Source organism: Typha angustifolia, chromosome 15, assembly GCF_048772165.1.
Source record: "Typha angustifolia cultivar Huaian chromosome 15, ASM4877216v1, whole genome shotgun sequence".
NCBI classification, from domain to species: domain Eukaryota; kingdom Viridiplantae; phylum Streptophyta; class Magnoliopsida; order Poales; family Typhaceae; genus Typha; species Typha angustifolia.
Genome location: NC_133253.1, coordinates 9,185,972 through 9,202,872, shown reverse-complemented (window position 1 = coordinate 9,202,872; position 16,901 = coordinate 9,185,972). Strand labels below are relative to the sequence as shown.

The window sequence follows — 16,901 nt, the reverse complement described above, 5'->3', positions numbered from 1 at the left end:
GAAGATTGCTAGCTCAATGAGGGAGATAAATTGTCAGTATTTGACAAGGCTAGATTTCAAACGTGCATTGCCATCATGCTTTGATAGATCTGAGAATTTCGTAACAAAGTTCATTTTACAAATGAACAGGAAGATCTCAACAAGATTTGGCTTTGTATCATTTCCTTAACCGATGATTATATTGCTCAGTTGCTCACTCTAAGCCCCACCTCTATCCACTAGCAACCTCCCCCACCCACATGGGTAAAGGTTAATAGTGATGGTTCCTTTGTTAATAGCGATGAAAAGGGAGGGGCAGACTTCATAGTCTGACAGATTAATGGTAGTCCAATTATTGTAAGTTCTCGATGTGGGTCTTTTATATCTACGTTGATTGCCGAAGCCACAGCCATTAGGAAAACACTAAGAAGCACTACATAAAGAAATTTTACAAATGTCTGGCTTGAGACAAATTCTAGTGTGCCAGTAAATATCTTGGCCAAGAGTTAGCCCACCTCTTTAGTCCATATTCAGATATCATCAATGATATCAAAATTTTAACTATCAATTTTAATAATTATAAAGTTACTTATATTTTTAGGCAAACTAATCATACTGCAGAGTAGCTTACTTGTAAGGATAGGAGTTTAAACTTCCGGTGTACTTGGGATGGGGTTACCCTCGGGGTGATACTTTTGTTTTCGTCAAATTTCAATTTTAATATAGTCTTTCTTAAAAAAATAAAAAATAAGTGGAAACAGAAAAATGGTATTGATTAGTGCAAATAAGTGATAAAAAAAAATTCCCAACCACCCACCAATCATCCTTCTCCAACCACCCAAACCAATCTCTCTCAGTCCTGTCCATAGACTCAGCAAGAGGTACGGTGGCGCCAAAAGTATAAACTAATAAAAAAATGATTGTCCAAAGTAAGACCAAAAAGAACGATCAATATCCCAGCATGATTAATAAAATGACAAATCTGATTACAAGGCGTACAGTTGACCTCTTTATTATATTTACTTGTATTCTGAAATAAATATAGTAATAATTCTTTATATGATATAAACTGGAAAAAAAAAGAAAAACTATTTTATTATTTTTAAAAATTATGATAGATACTATTTAATTTGATATAAAGTAAATTGGTGAGTGATATATATATAAAAAAAAATGAAGAGAAATCTTATACTATAGTCCCAATTGGAGTTCCGTTTGCTTCTCTAATTCTCTATCCATCCTGTACTCGGTGATCATGGTCGGACTCGGTCCCGAGATCGGTCGGGTCGGACCGGGCCCACGAGATCCGTCGACACTAGAGTTGTGTAGCACGAAACGAATCAGTTGAACTCACCGAACTACTACTACGTTGCTTAATGCTTACCACTTTGGTTGGATCGGATGTCATTCTCGGAATTGTTGGTTCTCTCATTTTCCTCGTTCTGACGCCTGCCCTAGTCTTAGTGTCCCTATCCCACTTGGAATCAAGAAAAGATTCATGTGATATTATCACCTCCCCGCTTCGGTTCACGTTAAGTTACGAGTCACCCGAGCGCGAAACATCGCGCACAAGCGAAACGCTACTCGGCTTCCTCTCCGATTCGTCCTCCCCAACCGTTGGCTGCGAGCGCACGGAAGAGATGGCTGCGGCGACCCTCGGGATCCGGTCACCCCCCTGCCCGCTCCTCCTCCGCTCCTCCGGGATCCGATCGCCGCCCTCCGGATGCCGCCGCGTCAAACTCCGGCCGGTGATTGCCGGGATCCGCAGACGCCGAAGTGGTGGGAGTCGAACGGACGAGGTTGTACGGACGCTGCTTATCGATAACTACGATAGTTACACATACAACATCTACCAAGAACTCTCGGTCGTTAATGGCGGTGAGCTCCCTCTGCTCTTTCCTTTTTGTTTCTTTTTTTTATATATATATTTCTCCGATCTTGGAGCCATTCGGAGTTGATGTTGTTGGAAGAATGAGTTAAAATGAAGTTGTAATTGCTGCAAGATTTAATCTTTTTAGCTTTACCAGTAAGCACGATCTTTAAAACTCATTCATCTGTGGATTATTTTTCATGCGTTGGAGTTCCTTTCTCTATTTACTTTGGGCGACTTTGGAACTTGGGTGAATAGGGAAAGAGGTTACTGTGCAATATTTACTTGTTTGGTCCAGATACATGAGCCCGCCTAGGCTGCCCAATATGCTTTTGGGTCCCTCTGCTAATGCTGCCCCTACCTCATAGGCTACACATATGACGTAATGGAGATTATTTAGTCATACAAAAGAACTTCCTGTATAATGAGAAGTCTGCATCTTCTATTTTTCTCTTCGAAATTGTTTATATCTGTTTATTTCCAACTTTCTTTGCATATATTTTTCAATTTAAAGACTGTTAAACATCAAACACATATCCTGCGTATGGGGGAGCATACAACATATGCGTTGTGTATCCCCTTAACCACCTGCATAGTGCAACCACCTTTTAATACATCGGTCTAACTAATTCTATTCTATTCTTTTAAGTATTGTAGAATTTCTTTAGTGTAAACAAAATCATCCAAGAAAGTAGAATGAGAAAAGCTCGTTCATGTTCTAACTTCTAAGGGCTAGTGACTGAATTAGTTTCCTAGAGGAAAGGTGACTTAGTCTCCAATTTGGGTGAAAAGATGAGTATCAGCAATGATTTAATGAGCGTGTGCTTTATGTGGTTAAGGACATGAAGTGCATTGTTGGTCCATTACCTAATGATTTAAGCTTTTGGGTCAACTAGTTATATGACATGTTATTGGAGCTAATTTTTTTGGTTCATGAGACTAAATCTTGTCAAGCCAAATTTAATTGTATTTTCTATTATTTAATCTAGTGCAGTATAGAACTGCCCCACATTCTCTCTTTCAATTATCTGTTTGGTCTAGTTGTGAGGATTGAGGAGGGCATGTTAAAGCATGATATATATTTTTGGTTTGTTATCTAAACAACTTAAGATTTTGGCTCAATTGACTATCTAAAATTGCATAGTTAATGTAGACCAGATTCTTGAGTGCAAGATTTTGAATTGACATTTGGGTAACTATCTATTCATGATGTTGCATATGTAAAAGCATATGTAGAGTTGACCTGTGCTATCTTTCGCATGTACTTAAGAACTTATAATTTGCGATGAAAAGAATATGCATTGATTTCTACATACGCATCAAGTAAATGAAAGATTTATATTTTTAAGAGGTGAATGCTGCCTCAATTTATGTGTGGTGTATTTATGCCTGAACTTATCGCTGTATTAGCTTTTACTTCATTCATGTATTAGACATATATTTCACAAATTTTGTGCCTTATACATTCTTCAGTGTATTTTAGCTCAGTGCCACTAGTACTAAGCATATGATCCACTTGATGTGTATAAAAGATGCCTTAAAATTATGTGAAATTTAGTCATTGTGCAAAAAAATTTAGATGTCTTTTATGAATAAAGAAGGCGAGACAAAATAAATCAGTAGACATTGTCATGGTATAATTTTTGTCGCATATAGCAAGATTTAAAAGAATCAAACCTTGTTGAACGATCATCTATACAGGTTTTTAAGTTGGTAGGTCACGATTAGCCATGTGTTTTATTTTTCTACTTCCACCAAACTTTATACTTGCATTTATGTTCTATTCATTGGGTTGGAGATCTCCAAACATATGATATTTCACATTTGGATGAGTTGAGTGATGAGATCATGATCAGCATATGAAATTTCACATCCCTAGTTTATCCAAACTACCCTTTGGCTAGCCTAATTGGGTTAATTGATTTAACTAATACTAAATTGACCAAAAATTAATTTCACCAAATCTAAGCTATAAATTGAGCAAAATTAAAAACTAAAACACCTTGATGCCCTTACTATAATTCCATAAATATAGGCTATAGCAATCCTTTGTTTTGTTTTTTTGACAATTTGTTCATCATTTCCACTCCTCAGTGCCACCTGTTGTTGTTCAGAATGATGAGTGGACATGGGAATACATATCTTATTGCTTGTACGAAGAGAAAGCTTTCGATAATATAGTCATATCGCCTGGGCCTGGGTCTCCTACCTGTCAAATGGACATAGGTTTGTGGCTAGTAAATAAGTCTGATTTGTTTTCTCTCATTTTTTTCCCCTTTGCTTGTTCATGGATGTCACTACTATGAATTAATAAATAAGATTTTCTTGGCATTACAGGAATATGTTTGCAAATACTTCATGAGTGTGAAGATATTCCAATATTAGGTGTTTGCCTAGGCCACCAGGTGATTGTTCTTTCTTATGTTTCTTGATTTATTTTAACTATTTTGTATCTCTAACCTAGCCTCCTTCCCTCGAGGCCAATAAGGGGTAGTACAAGAATATTCACCTGTTGATTTGTAACTTACTGGTTCATTGTGGCATGAAACCTTGGTACCAGACTCTTTCAAATTCATAAAACATCCCAATAGAATAACCTTTAGGGTAAAGTTTTATAATTTTGTTACAAATGGAAACATAAGCTAATGGAGATTTCTAATTTGACTTATATTTGAACTTACAAAAGAATCTAAGAAGTATCAAATAGCAACAATGGCAATGCTATGCCACCATAGGCGCGACACGTGTCAGTTAACTTGGGGCATGCTAACCAGCTTGCCACTGGCACGCCTTTTAACTTATTTTTAATAAATATTTTAGGATATTTAGAGATGATTCAATCTTTAGTTTTTGTTTAAATACATGTATTAAAATCTGTATTATAGTCTTTTCTTTTTAGATTATTTTTATAAATGACCTATCTTATTAAAGATCTAGCAATAGTCAAATATAAATATTATTCAACACATAATATGATTAAATACATTTATTAAAACTAATATTAATGATTTAGCATTCCATAATATGAGCTCCATAATATAATTAAATATATAATAACATTCAACACATAATATTAATTGATAATAGTTCAATAATTAAAACTAATATTTAGTTGAACACAAAATGATGAAAAGGATTAAAGACTTTATTTACCAGCACAAAAATAATTGAAGAATATTGCATTAAATACTATCGATAATCTTTAAAATTTATCTACTGATAATCTTGCTCATTATAATGTTTCGATAGTCTTCATATAAATATAAATTTTGCAATTCTCCTATGATATAAAATCGATATTGAACATGTACGAGAACAATCAGCACCGGCATAGGCACACAATAAGCATATGCAAATTATGAACGTGGAGTATAATAAAATATTGTGGCTTTGGTGGGTGTGCTTGATATGATAATAAACTTATAATATTATGTGAGCGCATTTCTCTTAATATCCTGTTATCTATAGACTCAAGTTCTTCCCTCATCTAATTGTAATCATGTTGAGCTTGAGATGATCCTTTTTTTCTTGTCTCTTATAAATTTTGCTTCGTGGTTGATTGATGATTAAAATTGTCATTCTAATATGAATATACATAATAAGAAAATGGTTAAAGTTGATTGATGATGATTGATGAAAATAAGAAAAGGTTAAAAAAATGGTCTTCACATGACATATCATATTTGTTAAGAAAATGACGAAAGTTGATTGATGATAATTAATGAAAATAAAAAAAAATTCAAAAAAATAGGCTCCATATTGGCATGGGTCGACATGCACCCATGTCGGACCGGTCATCATTGTCCAATAGTGTCGGTCCATTGGCACGACCATCGTTGTCCAATAGTACCCTTGTTTTATTTTAACTTTGCAAAAATAGGATTTGGTAAGGAATCATTCGATATAAACCTACGAATTATCTGATGAGTATCACTTCCAATATGGTATCTAATATGATACAAGTAGAATGTAGAAGTATTTGTCCTTCCTAGGATACTATGTAAACAAGGACAAGTTATTTATTTAGATACTTCTGTGATTACTTACTATGAACTGAATATGAATGGGTAATCTATTTGTACTACTCGAGTTAAAAAAGGAAAAGAGGAAGAAAATTGTAATTATTAGCACAATCAGTCGACGTGGTGCTGTGTCACTAGCACAATCTGTGCTAGGTGTCATACCCCCCATTGGCACGATACTAACCGACACAAGTAACATTGGAATTATGTATAAAGATATTGAAATTTGAGATTTATTAGACCCTGAAGCTAATAAAAGAATATAGAGATTTCTTCCTTAGGGTTTAGCTTTTTTGGAAGCAAGCAATTTGTCCTAGCAACTTTTGTAAAGTTTCCTTTGTGAAGCCAACTGTAGCCTGTAGGGCCTCAAATGGCTTAGGTGCTGTCATTCATGCAGCTCACAAATGTTATGCTGCCACTAATTGTTTATGTTGCTATCCATTATTCTGAAGAAGTATTTTATTCCTATTTGCCATTTTTGGTATTGATAAACATATTTTTCCCTTTCATATCTCCATATGGTGATAAAAAGTGATTATTTCAAGGAAAAATAATACATATTATGTTATTTTTGAAACCAATGGAAAGGTGGTAATGGTTCACTCTAGTGCAAAATTACTGTGCACTTGAAAGTTTTGCTAAACTTCAATATGTATTATCACTGACTACCAAGCACACATTTTGGTTCCATCTTGCCTCATCACAAGTGTGGATGCTGCTCTTTTGTGTCCTTTCTTTCCAAGTGTTGTTAGGCGTAAGGACATTGGAGATTCTAATAAGAAGAAAGGCTTCTTAAGAAGTTGGAGGATAGTGTAGAAGTTTTTGTAACAAAAATAGAACTAAGGAGACATTTCTGGTGCAAGCAATTAGGAAAGGATATTGTGAGTGAGGGATGAGTACTGGATAGAAGGTTATGAGAAGTTGAAAGCATGTGCTTTCTATTTATGTTTTAATTGCCCTATACTTCTTCTAAGACTCGAAAGAAGTGAGCAATATTGAACAAACAATGGTGCCAACTACAAATGTGAAAAGCATCAATAAATTTATGTACTGTGATACCTAGGGCTGTCAAAATAATCGAGCCGGCTCGAGCTCGACTCGATAATGCTCGATCAAGCTCGGCTCGAAAATAGGCTAAGCCGAGCTTGATCATTAAAGCTAGGCTCGAAATTAAATTCAATCCAAGTTTGATCCCAAGCCGACTCGATCGAGTCGGCTCGATAAGGCTCGAATATATATATATATATAATATGAGTAATATCAAACTAATATGAACCATCAGATCAAAACCCTTTCATCCATTCAGAATTTCAGCCATTATTTTTTGACACAATTATCTTTATTGTTTGTAATTTATATTTTGATTGCTTGTAATTTTTTGACGCAATTATCTTTATTACTTGTAATTTATATTTTAGTTGCTTGTAGTTTTCTAACCCATTTATTTTTATTGTTTGTAATTTATATTTTGGTAATATTTATATCTTTATAGTTGAATTAGGTTTTATTTCAAGCTTAATTCAAGCTTGCTCAAGCTCGAAAATAGTTTGAAATTGATAAGACTTGAAATTGCTAATTGAGCAGCTCGTTTAAGCTCGAAATTGGCTCGAGTTCGAAATTGGCTCGGATTGAAATTATTTTAATTTAAGCTTGATTACAAAGATAGGCTCGAAATTAATTTCAATCCAAACTTGATTAGAGCTAGGCTCGATCAAGCTCGGCTCGTTTACACCCCTAGTGATACCTCCCCATCCTGATAAACGATCACCATGGTAGTGGCAATCGTCACAGTATAGTTAGTCTATTTGGTCTACATGAGTCAGCATGGGTAGGGTCTTGTATTATGGGATAGGGATGGGCTATCAAGATAGTCCACCACATTTCTGCTGTTTAAGCACTGGTAGTCAGCATGCCCTGCACAGTCAATCTGTCAAAAGCTTAAAAGGTAATTCATTGTAATTATTACATCAGATAAATTGAGCAGAATTTCTTGAAGATAAGGTGTTGAAAATCATCATTGGGATGTTTGAAGAAGATTGTCTTTGCAAGAAAGGAAGATGTTCTCTTGATATGAAAGGGTTAGGAAGTGGTAGAATTTGAACAGGATGCCTAGAAGATTAGAAGTTGAAAGATGTTTAAAATCTTTTGTTGCATTTATAGATGATATTGCTACATTACATTTAACAGTTTAGCATATTATTTTATTTTAAATTTTTTGCTTATAGATGAATGAGATAGTTGAGATTCATTGATTGGTAATTGTTATAACAGGCGCTGGGATTGGTCCATGGTGCTCAAATTATTCATGCCCCAGAACCAGTTCATGGACGTCTTAGGTGAGAATTCTCAATCCTCATATAGCTTGCTTTAGGGTGTCGGCCATCTTTTTTATTTCAAGCATAGTCTTTTAGCCTTGCTTTGCAACTTTTTACAACATTGACCAACATACTTTGTTCAAGTCTGAGTGGATACTAGTTTCTTGTTTTGTCAGTGAAATTGAACACAGGGGTTGCAATCTTTTCTGTAATATTCCATCAGGGAGAAATTCTGGATTCAAGGTTAGTATGATGGTGCTGATATCAACAACCTATTCTTTTATAGATTATTACTGTCTCCTGTCATTCTTGGTCATGATAGGCATATGTTTCAAGATGTATCCCTAATTAAGGGGTCTACTTTTATCAGTTTTTGGTGATACACTGTCCATTTACATTTGGGCTTTGCTTCTTTATACATACTGAAAGTATAGTTCCAGGTTGTGCGGTATCATTCACTTGTAATCCATCCAGACTCACTCCCCAAGGATCTTATACCTATAGCATGGACTACTTCTCTACATTCACTTTCTTTTCATGGGAAGGAACAAGCTGATGTACTAACTGATGCTTTCTGGGGCCCATCAAAGCAATTTCCCAAAATGGCTTATTCAGAGAGTAATATTAATGGAATATCTACTATTGACAACATTGCTGACTTACGCAGTACAAATATCCTTATGGGTGTGATGCACTCCACTAGACCTCATTATGGTGTGCAGGTATGTTCTATTTCAGTGAATAGGCTGTGTTATTACTTGTTTAATCCTATTCATTTTTACTTATCTCAATTCAGTTTCATCCTGAAAGCATTGCTACCTCTCATGGAAGACAAATATTTGAGAATTTCAAGAAGATAACAATTGACCATGGACTAAAGACATCAGGGCTACTCGAAAGAAAGGTTCACAATTGTGGTAAACTGAATATGTTAGAGCACTTTAATTTGTTTGCACTAACTTTAGTTTCCTCAACTTCATCATTTTTCTCTTTCTGTTTCAGCCTAGGTAGTAGGTATAGTGGTTGGATACATTACTTGTCCATACATTTATTGTGAATTTTAAGGCAATTAGGCTTTTTTTGTCTCCTAAAATTATATATTACGGCAGGTGTCTCATCCATGTCAATCATTGGAACTACCTCAAACCGAGCTATTACATACCAAAGCTGCAATTGATGTTAACTTGGATATGTTTAGAACTTCTCTCCTTACACTCAAAAACAGGGGTGCCAAGTATTTGAAATTGCAATGGAAGAAGCTTGATGGTTTTCTGGGTCAGGTTGGTGGGTCAGAAATTATCTTTTCTGAACTGTTCGGAGGTAGTAATGCTGAAGATACATTTTGGTTAGACAGCTCCTCAACAGATCAGGTATTACTAATATATCTTGAAGTTAGTGCCTTGTTTATTTGAATTCATTTTTTAGTAGTTCACTGAAGAATATAAATGATCAAAAGTTATTTTTTACAGTTTATTATTTGAATGCTTATTTTGCCAAATTTTTTTGTTCTAATTGTAGTGTCTAAGTTTCATTTGCCTTGTTTTATTCATGTTTCAGCAATGTTTATGTTGATGCGATAGTGTATAGTGTCTCTATTGGCTTCAAAAGAACTTGTTAAAACTTCTTTCCTTTTTTGTCATATCTGATACCAGTGCATGGAAAAATAAGATGTTAACATGGTAGAGAATTTGGCAGAACTAAAAGGTAAACTGTTATGTGGCAAGTAGTATCTCCATGGCAAGACAATTTCATCTCATAAATTTAATTTTAACTAAAATTTTCTGGATTTAAATGACTCTTAATTTGTAAGACAAGTCCTTGTACACTTCCAAATTGATACACTATACTCACATCAATTGGATGTTCTGACATGTAACCTTTCCTTGATAAGTGGCATTATGGATGGAGGCTACAATTTTTGGGTGAAATGCTTTAAATGAAGGTGGGAAGTTCTTTCGAGGTACAAAATAAGATCTTGTGGAAGTTTGAAGGATCACTTTTACATTTCTCATACTATAACATCTGGGCTTGCATCAATTTAGTATAAAATTGAATCCTATCAATAGGATAATGCATGATACTGAATTAACACCTTATCAGTTGGATATACTTGCCACAGACATATCAGCGTAATTGAAGCGATAAGTTTTCACTTTTAATTAGGTTATGAACTTCTTTGTAATGTTGTTCAATACATGTTTGGCATTGAAGCACAACTAAGGAATGATCAGAATTTCTTTCTTTGTTCTTCTTTTAGCCAATGGACAACCTGTAATCATAATTTCTTTGCAGATTGAAACTAGGATGAGCTTAACATTATTCTGACCTTTTTTTTTCCTGTGTCAAATTGTTAATGCACATAAGAGGAAAGAAAATTCCACTCATGCTTTTTAGCCCATGTCATTCAACATAAATACCTTGAGTGCCTAATGTAGTTATGACTTATGATACTATCACAAAGAATTTCAGTTTTATCTTACTAAGGAAAGTTTAGAGATAAACAATTTTTTTTCATATTCATGCACCATCTTTTGCCATAATTGTAGATGATCAAACAATGATATGCACGAGATAAAAAATTTCATTGTTAACTTGTATTACCTTCTTTTTATTTTATCTAATTTATGATATCATTTTTTTTAGAATAGGGCACGCTTTTCATTTATGGGTGGTAAAGGAGGGCCTTTGTGGAAGCAAATGACATTCCGCCTCGCTGACCAAAGGTTTGAATAGTTTCTATCAAGTTGGCTAGGAAAAATCATCAAGTGTTATAGGTCTTCATGTATTTTAGGATTTTGTATCTTTAGTTCATTTACCAAATTATTGACAAGCTTGTACAATATGTGTTAGAAGAATGACAGCCAAAGGTGGAGGTTACCTTGCAATTCAAGATACCAGTGGAGCCATGAGCACCACATTTCTCGATGATGGTTTCTTTGATTTCCTTACTAAGGTACATTTCTGTACTCTACAACATGTCTACCATTTGATATGTCCAGCATTAGTATTAGAAGTTACTAATTTACTATATGCTGAAATCACGGTCTTGTCTCATTATCAGAACAGATAGTATAAATGTTTGTTTTATGCCTTCATCATTATAATCATCAACACGGCAAATTCCTAGGAACTTTACCATACGGGATTGGCTACATAGTAGATGTCTAAGTTAGGAAGGTTTAATTGAGTAAGGTACATGTTCCCAATTAGTTTTATACCAATCCTGAAATCCCGTTCAGTTTTAGTGATCTTTATTATTAACTTTTAACCGGACATTTAACTTCCAACAAAGGTGCATTTTAATTGCAATCTCATGAGGTTCAAATTTGAAGAAGTCCATGTGCATGCCCATTTTCATATGCTTTTGCAGATGGTTGTGCACTATGAAACACTGGCACCTCATTTGATACTCCATATTCATATCTCTGATTCTTCATTCATGTTACCAATTGTTTGAAAGGAGAAATAGCACTTATGATACTTAAAGTTGTATTGGATGGAGAAGGTTATGAACTTATAATGATTCCTTTTAGTGATGAAAATGTATGCAAAATTTCAGACAAGTAAAACTGAATAGTCTTGCAATGTTTAATTTGGCTTGAATTTTTTTGTGATGTATATTGACGTTCATTTTATTGTATAGATTTTGAGTTCTAAATATACTTAGTTTTGAAATTTATTTGTAGAGATAACAATCATGAATTATATCTTCCTTTCCTTTCTTCTTTTGCATGATAAAATCTTAATGTTATATATACACACATATGTGGGATATTTTGTGATGGATGGTTATATATATTTGGTATTTAGTATGCTACATCCTATAGTGTCATGGCATATTTTCAAGATTCTAGCCATTTTCGCGCTTCATAAGTTGTGCAGTATGGAAAACATATTACTTTTGCATGCAAAATCTGCTTTTTTGTGATGGTCAAATTCTTGGCATAAACTCATTTCTTTTGTCATATATGTCAGGAACTTCAATTGTTTCATTATGATAAAAAAGATTATGAAGGATTACCCTTTGACTTCTGTGGTGGATTCGTTGGCTTCATCGGGTATTTTTATAGTTCTTTGTTTAATTAAAAATAGCATGCTTCATGAAGTTATTTCATAATTCATACTTGGCTACATGTGTTCTAGTATGATGGGTGATGAACAATTTCTCGTAAATGCTAATATGCTAATTGTTCCTATTAGTCAGTGTTATGAATGTTAATTTGCAAACCAAATTGTCATGACCCAAAATTATAAATATGATCGATCATGTACCTTAGTGCACTTGAGATACACGAAGCCTTAACTAATATTTTTCTAAGTCTCAAAATAATAAGAATTTAAGTATGAATAAATAGCTCCCATAAATATAACCCAATAATAAAGAAACTCCAATGTCATCGATATTGTGTCACCAATCAAACTAAAATAACAGATAGTTTAGAATAAAATGTCTAATACAACCGATGGACAAAATAGTAAAATTCTAAGTGGAGGTGAGGTCCCGGTGCATCTCGCTCAGTCGCTACATGAATCAGCATCTGAAATATTAGAAGAGAAAACCTATAAACCAACAAAGATAGCTCGGTGAGTAGAATCCACTCAAAAATCAAATAAATTCGAATCCATAATATAACTTTAAATAAGTACAAGTCCAACATTATAAAATGAAAATCTTACTAAGCTTGCTTATGACAATATTAATAACAGTACATGTAATAATAGAGTAAATCATATCTCATAACATAGTTCATGTCTATATGTTGAAATTCTTTTAATATTAATAATAATGTCATATATCTCAACTTGGGACTGTTTTTGAGTATCCATTATCAACTATGAGTCACCTCGATATGCACTTGAGTTTTTTCCTTATAGTTAACCCAGTTATGGTCATCAGGAGGTATCATTATGTGCTAAACTCACCTTATCTTTTTTACTAACCAAAGAGAAATATTAGTCACCTCATTGAGATTTCTGATCTAGTCTGAGACTGTTTTCTAAGAGTGCAAGAGTTACCTAAACAGATCATATGCTGATCAGGAATAGGTCTATCCTCTGGATTTCAAGGTAGTCTTGAGTCATCATAGAGAGATTTACAAAAATATCTAGCCTGTGTCTATTCTCAAAGTCTTATCACGTATCAATTACGTTTTTCCACTAGTATTATTGATCATATGAATGATTAATATGCACTAAGTATAGCAATGCAGTAGATATTATATTTTGTACACAGAACATAATAATGCACAAAATATAATAATGTATTTGCACACTGAATTATACGTGATCTGTTTGGGAGCGTCCTCTCCAATTTAGAGTTAGGGTTTTATCCCGATTTCAATTAGGATTTGTCCGAAGATTTTGCAGCCACTTCCTCCTTGTCGCAACACGGGTGAAAGAAGGAGAAGGGATCGCACGTGCAGTGCACGTTAACCCCTTTTTTTTCTGGTTCTCACAGATTCTGTAATAAAATAAGATATAGAGAGGCAATTTAGCAATTTTGATCTTTACATGTATGTATTCCTTATGTTGTGTCTGAGGGACATCACAGTTGTATGTATATATTCTAGAAATCCCTTAATGAGAAAGGGAATACAGGTTTCTCTTATAACATTGTATTTAGAGCCTTTCAAAACTCATTAACTCCATTAATCTATATACTTCTTTATTCTATATTTTGGTGAAGTGTGGAGAAGTATGACATCCTCTTATCTATTATCTATCAATTTAAGATTGTATCGGGACCGCACTTGAGGAGGCGTGTTAAGACATGCTACATATGGTTAATCATTACCTAATAACTTAAATATTTTAGGTCAATTGGTTGTCTTACAAGCAAAATATAATCCAACATCGTATTGAAGATGATTGAAGAAAACAATTGTACATTAAGCTTTACTGCAGCACATACTGTGTCACTAGTATGATAATACTTGATGGAAACAGCCTACGCCAAAAATTTGGTAAGCCTGTATCTCCCCAATCCTACAACTGCAGGAGTTTAGGAATTTTAATTTACCACAATGATCCTATCTTTTCAATGCAAATATGGGATGATTCTCACCCATTCAGTGGAGATAAGTTTTTAGATGAATACTTGAAATTGTGGGAGGAAGCTGAACAGTTCATCAAAGAAAAATTTAGGTGATGTATGTTTTTCAAGGAATTTTCTCAAAGCAGTTCCTTTGGGTCAGCTAGAACCTGTGCATTTGGCTGTAACACCTTGCATATTTTTTTCCCTTTGTTAGTAGACTTGCTATAAGCCCTATAACATTTTATGGAATTTGCTTTCTGTACTGCCCCATAAGTGCATTCACCTGCTAATTCTCTTAAATCAAAGTCTGGCAGGTACAACCTTAAAGTTGAATGTGGTGCATCATCAAACAGTTACAGATCAACCACTCCGGATGCCTGCTTCTTCTTTGCTGATAACCTTGTGGTGATTGATCACACTAATGGAGATGTATATATTCTGTCAATATGTGACAGATATAGTTCTCATAGTGGCAAAGGACCTTGCGTTGGCTCAAAGGAGAAATCGTGGTTGGTTGAGACTGAGAAGAAGCTTCACAAGTTAAAAGTTGTGGCCTCAAAAAACTTCAACAAGAAGAAACCGTTTGATGGATCATTTGTTGCAAATAGAAATTGTTTTGTTGTTGACAAATCAAAACAACGATACATCAAAGACATTGAAAAGTGCCTGAAGTTCATTAGAGATGGAGAAAGCTATGAATTGTGTTTGACAACACAAATGAGGAAGAGGGTTGGGAACATAAATGCCCTCAGACTCTACCTTAGTCTAAGAGATAAGAATCCAGCTCCTTATGCTGCTTGGCTGAATTTTGCCAAAGACAATCTACAAATCTGTTGTTCCTCTCCTGAAAGATTTCTACAGTTGGATAGGAATGGTGTGCTAGAGGCAAAGCCCATCAAGGGTACTATAGCACGTGGTAGAACCCCGGAAGAAGATGAACATCTTAGATTACAGCTTCAATACAGGTAAGATTTATAAGCTACATTTTCATTACTATTTCATTCTTATACTTTGATAATGAAACTGTGGTTGAACATTTTCGTTACTATTTCAATAAGGTCGGTTTAGCAGGATTTAGATTCAGGATTTCTTATTCTGATACTATATTAACTCAACAACTACTCTGAAAACTTAAGCTATTAAAGACTAGTCATTTTTATCCGTTATATTCTAACTGATAGAAAAAAGCTGTCATTTTGCCCTTTTGTTATGGTAGTATCTGTCCATGTGTTCTAATTATGAATTTTCCTGCCTCTAATATGCTTCTTTGATCTGTCTTTTCTGAAGTACTTTGTTTTAATAGTGAAAAGGATCAGGCTGAAAATTTGATGATTGTTGATCTCCTAAGAAATGATCTTGGTAGAGTTTGTGTGCCGGGGAGTGTGCACGTCCCTCGTCTCATGGAAGTGGAATCTTATGCGACTGTTCACACTATGGTGAGTACAATTCAGGGAAGGAAGAAATCAAATCTAAGCCCCATTGACTGTGTAAGAGCTGCCTTTCCTGGAGGCTCGATGACTGGGGCCCCAAAACTTAGGTCAATGGAGATTCTTGATACACTTGAAAGCTGTTCGAGGGGTGTCTATTCAGGATCCATTGGATTCTTTTCGTACAACCATACATTTGATCTGAACATTGTAATCCGTACAGTTGTTTTACACGACGGTGAAGCTTCGGTGGGAGCGGGGGGTGCAATTGTAGCATTGTCAAACCCTGAAGATGAGTATGCTGAAATGATGTTGAAAGCAAAGGCCCCAACAAAGGTTGTTGAAGAGAGCACCACAGAAATGGATGCATGCGGTGGTTCATTTGAAATGGTTACATGATGGAGCACACTACCTGATACATGGCCGTGTAACTTCAGAAAAGCTTCTCAGAACGTCCCACTATTATTTTCACCCCACTTTTCTTGATTACACTTATCGGATTATTTCCCTTTTGGGGTTATACCATTGTAATAAAGGAGTGCATGTGCATTTGCTATGAAAATGTAACAATATGAATCACAGGAAGAGGCTGAAAATTTTGATTTATATACATATTTTTTTGCTGAGAAATTTAATCACTGGGATTTCAACTGACGTTTCTTGTTAGATTGATGTTATGGCCGATGATTTGTTCTGTTAAGAACTGTGTTTTGCATTAGGATCGGATGCCAGCAGGATCTGCCAGATGTTTTTACTACACCATTTGAAAGAGATGATGCAGACTTCACACCTACCAATGTCAAGCATCCTCTTGTGGCTTTCCTTTTGATATAATGCATTGGTCCCAAGTAAATGAAATGTTTTGTAAATGAACAACCTTCCTTATATGATAGGCATGTTTTTACTATTTTTATTTTACTTTGCTCTCAGCCTATATAAAAAGAGAGAGATAATTGTACTGAGTTATTTCATTATCTGTGTTAAATATATTTGTTGCTCGATTAGACATCAAAATTCTCTTCTCGTTCATCCAGCCAAAATGAATAACTAATTAGATATACAAGTATTCTGTATTAATGAACAATTCTCTGTTTCTTCCTCTAGCAAATTACTAGTTCACTATTATTGAACGCAATCTGTAGTTACTAAGCTAATGTATGTTATTTCTACATTTATTTATTTTTAACGAGTTTTGTAGATTTATTATGTAATATGCAGTAAATGTTTTATTATGTAATTTGCAGTTGTTGAACG

At 34.5% G+C, this 16,901-nt stretch overlaps 1 protein-coding gene across 4 annotated transcripts; it reads left to right on the top strand.

Annotated features, from left to right (window-relative positions):
• Positions 1-1,498: 1,498 nt before the first annotated feature.
• LOC140777745 (probable aminodeoxychorismate synthase, chloroplastic) lies at positions 1,499-16,308 on the top strand. 4 transcript variants are annotated; one of them, XM_073122080.1, is made up of 13 exons: positions 1,499-1,857; positions 3,944-4,075; positions 4,187-4,254; positions 8,143-8,207; positions 8,363-8,429; positions 8,627-8,908; positions 8,983-9,090; positions 9,296-9,556; positions 10,830-10,909; positions 11,037-11,139; positions 12,162-12,244; positions 14,535-15,185; positions 15,508-15,643. In XM_073122080.1, the coding sequence occupies exons 1-13, from the start codon at positions 1,620-1,622 to the stop codon at positions 15,518-15,520; spliced, it is 2,151 nt and encodes a 716-aa protein (XP_072978181.1). In that variant the 5' UTR covers positions 1,499-1,619; the 3' UTR covers positions 15,521-15,643. The 4 variants fall into 4 exon arrangements, with proteins under 4 accessions (XP_072978181.1, XP_072978178.1, XP_072978179.1 ...); XM_073122077.1 differs by having other exon boundaries at positions 1,503-1,857; positions 15,524-16,308; XM_073122078.1 differs by having other exon boundaries at positions 1,504-1,857; positions 11,040-11,139; positions 15,524-16,308.
• Positions 16,309-16,901: the final 593 nt, after the last annotated feature.

Coding starts and splice junctions, on each gene's coding strand:
- LOC140777745 (XM_073122077.1), top strand. CDS start 1,620: ATGGCTGCGGCGACCCTCGGGATCCGGTCACCCCCCTGCCCGCTCCTC. Junction 4,255..8,142: donor GTGTTTGCCTAGGCCACCAG/GTGATTGTTCTT, acceptor TTGTTATAACAG/GCGCTGGGATTGGTCCATGG. Junction 15,186..15,523: donor AGATTACAGCTTCAATACAG/GTAAGATTTATA, acceptor TTGTTTTAATAG/TGAAAAGGATCAGGCTGAAA.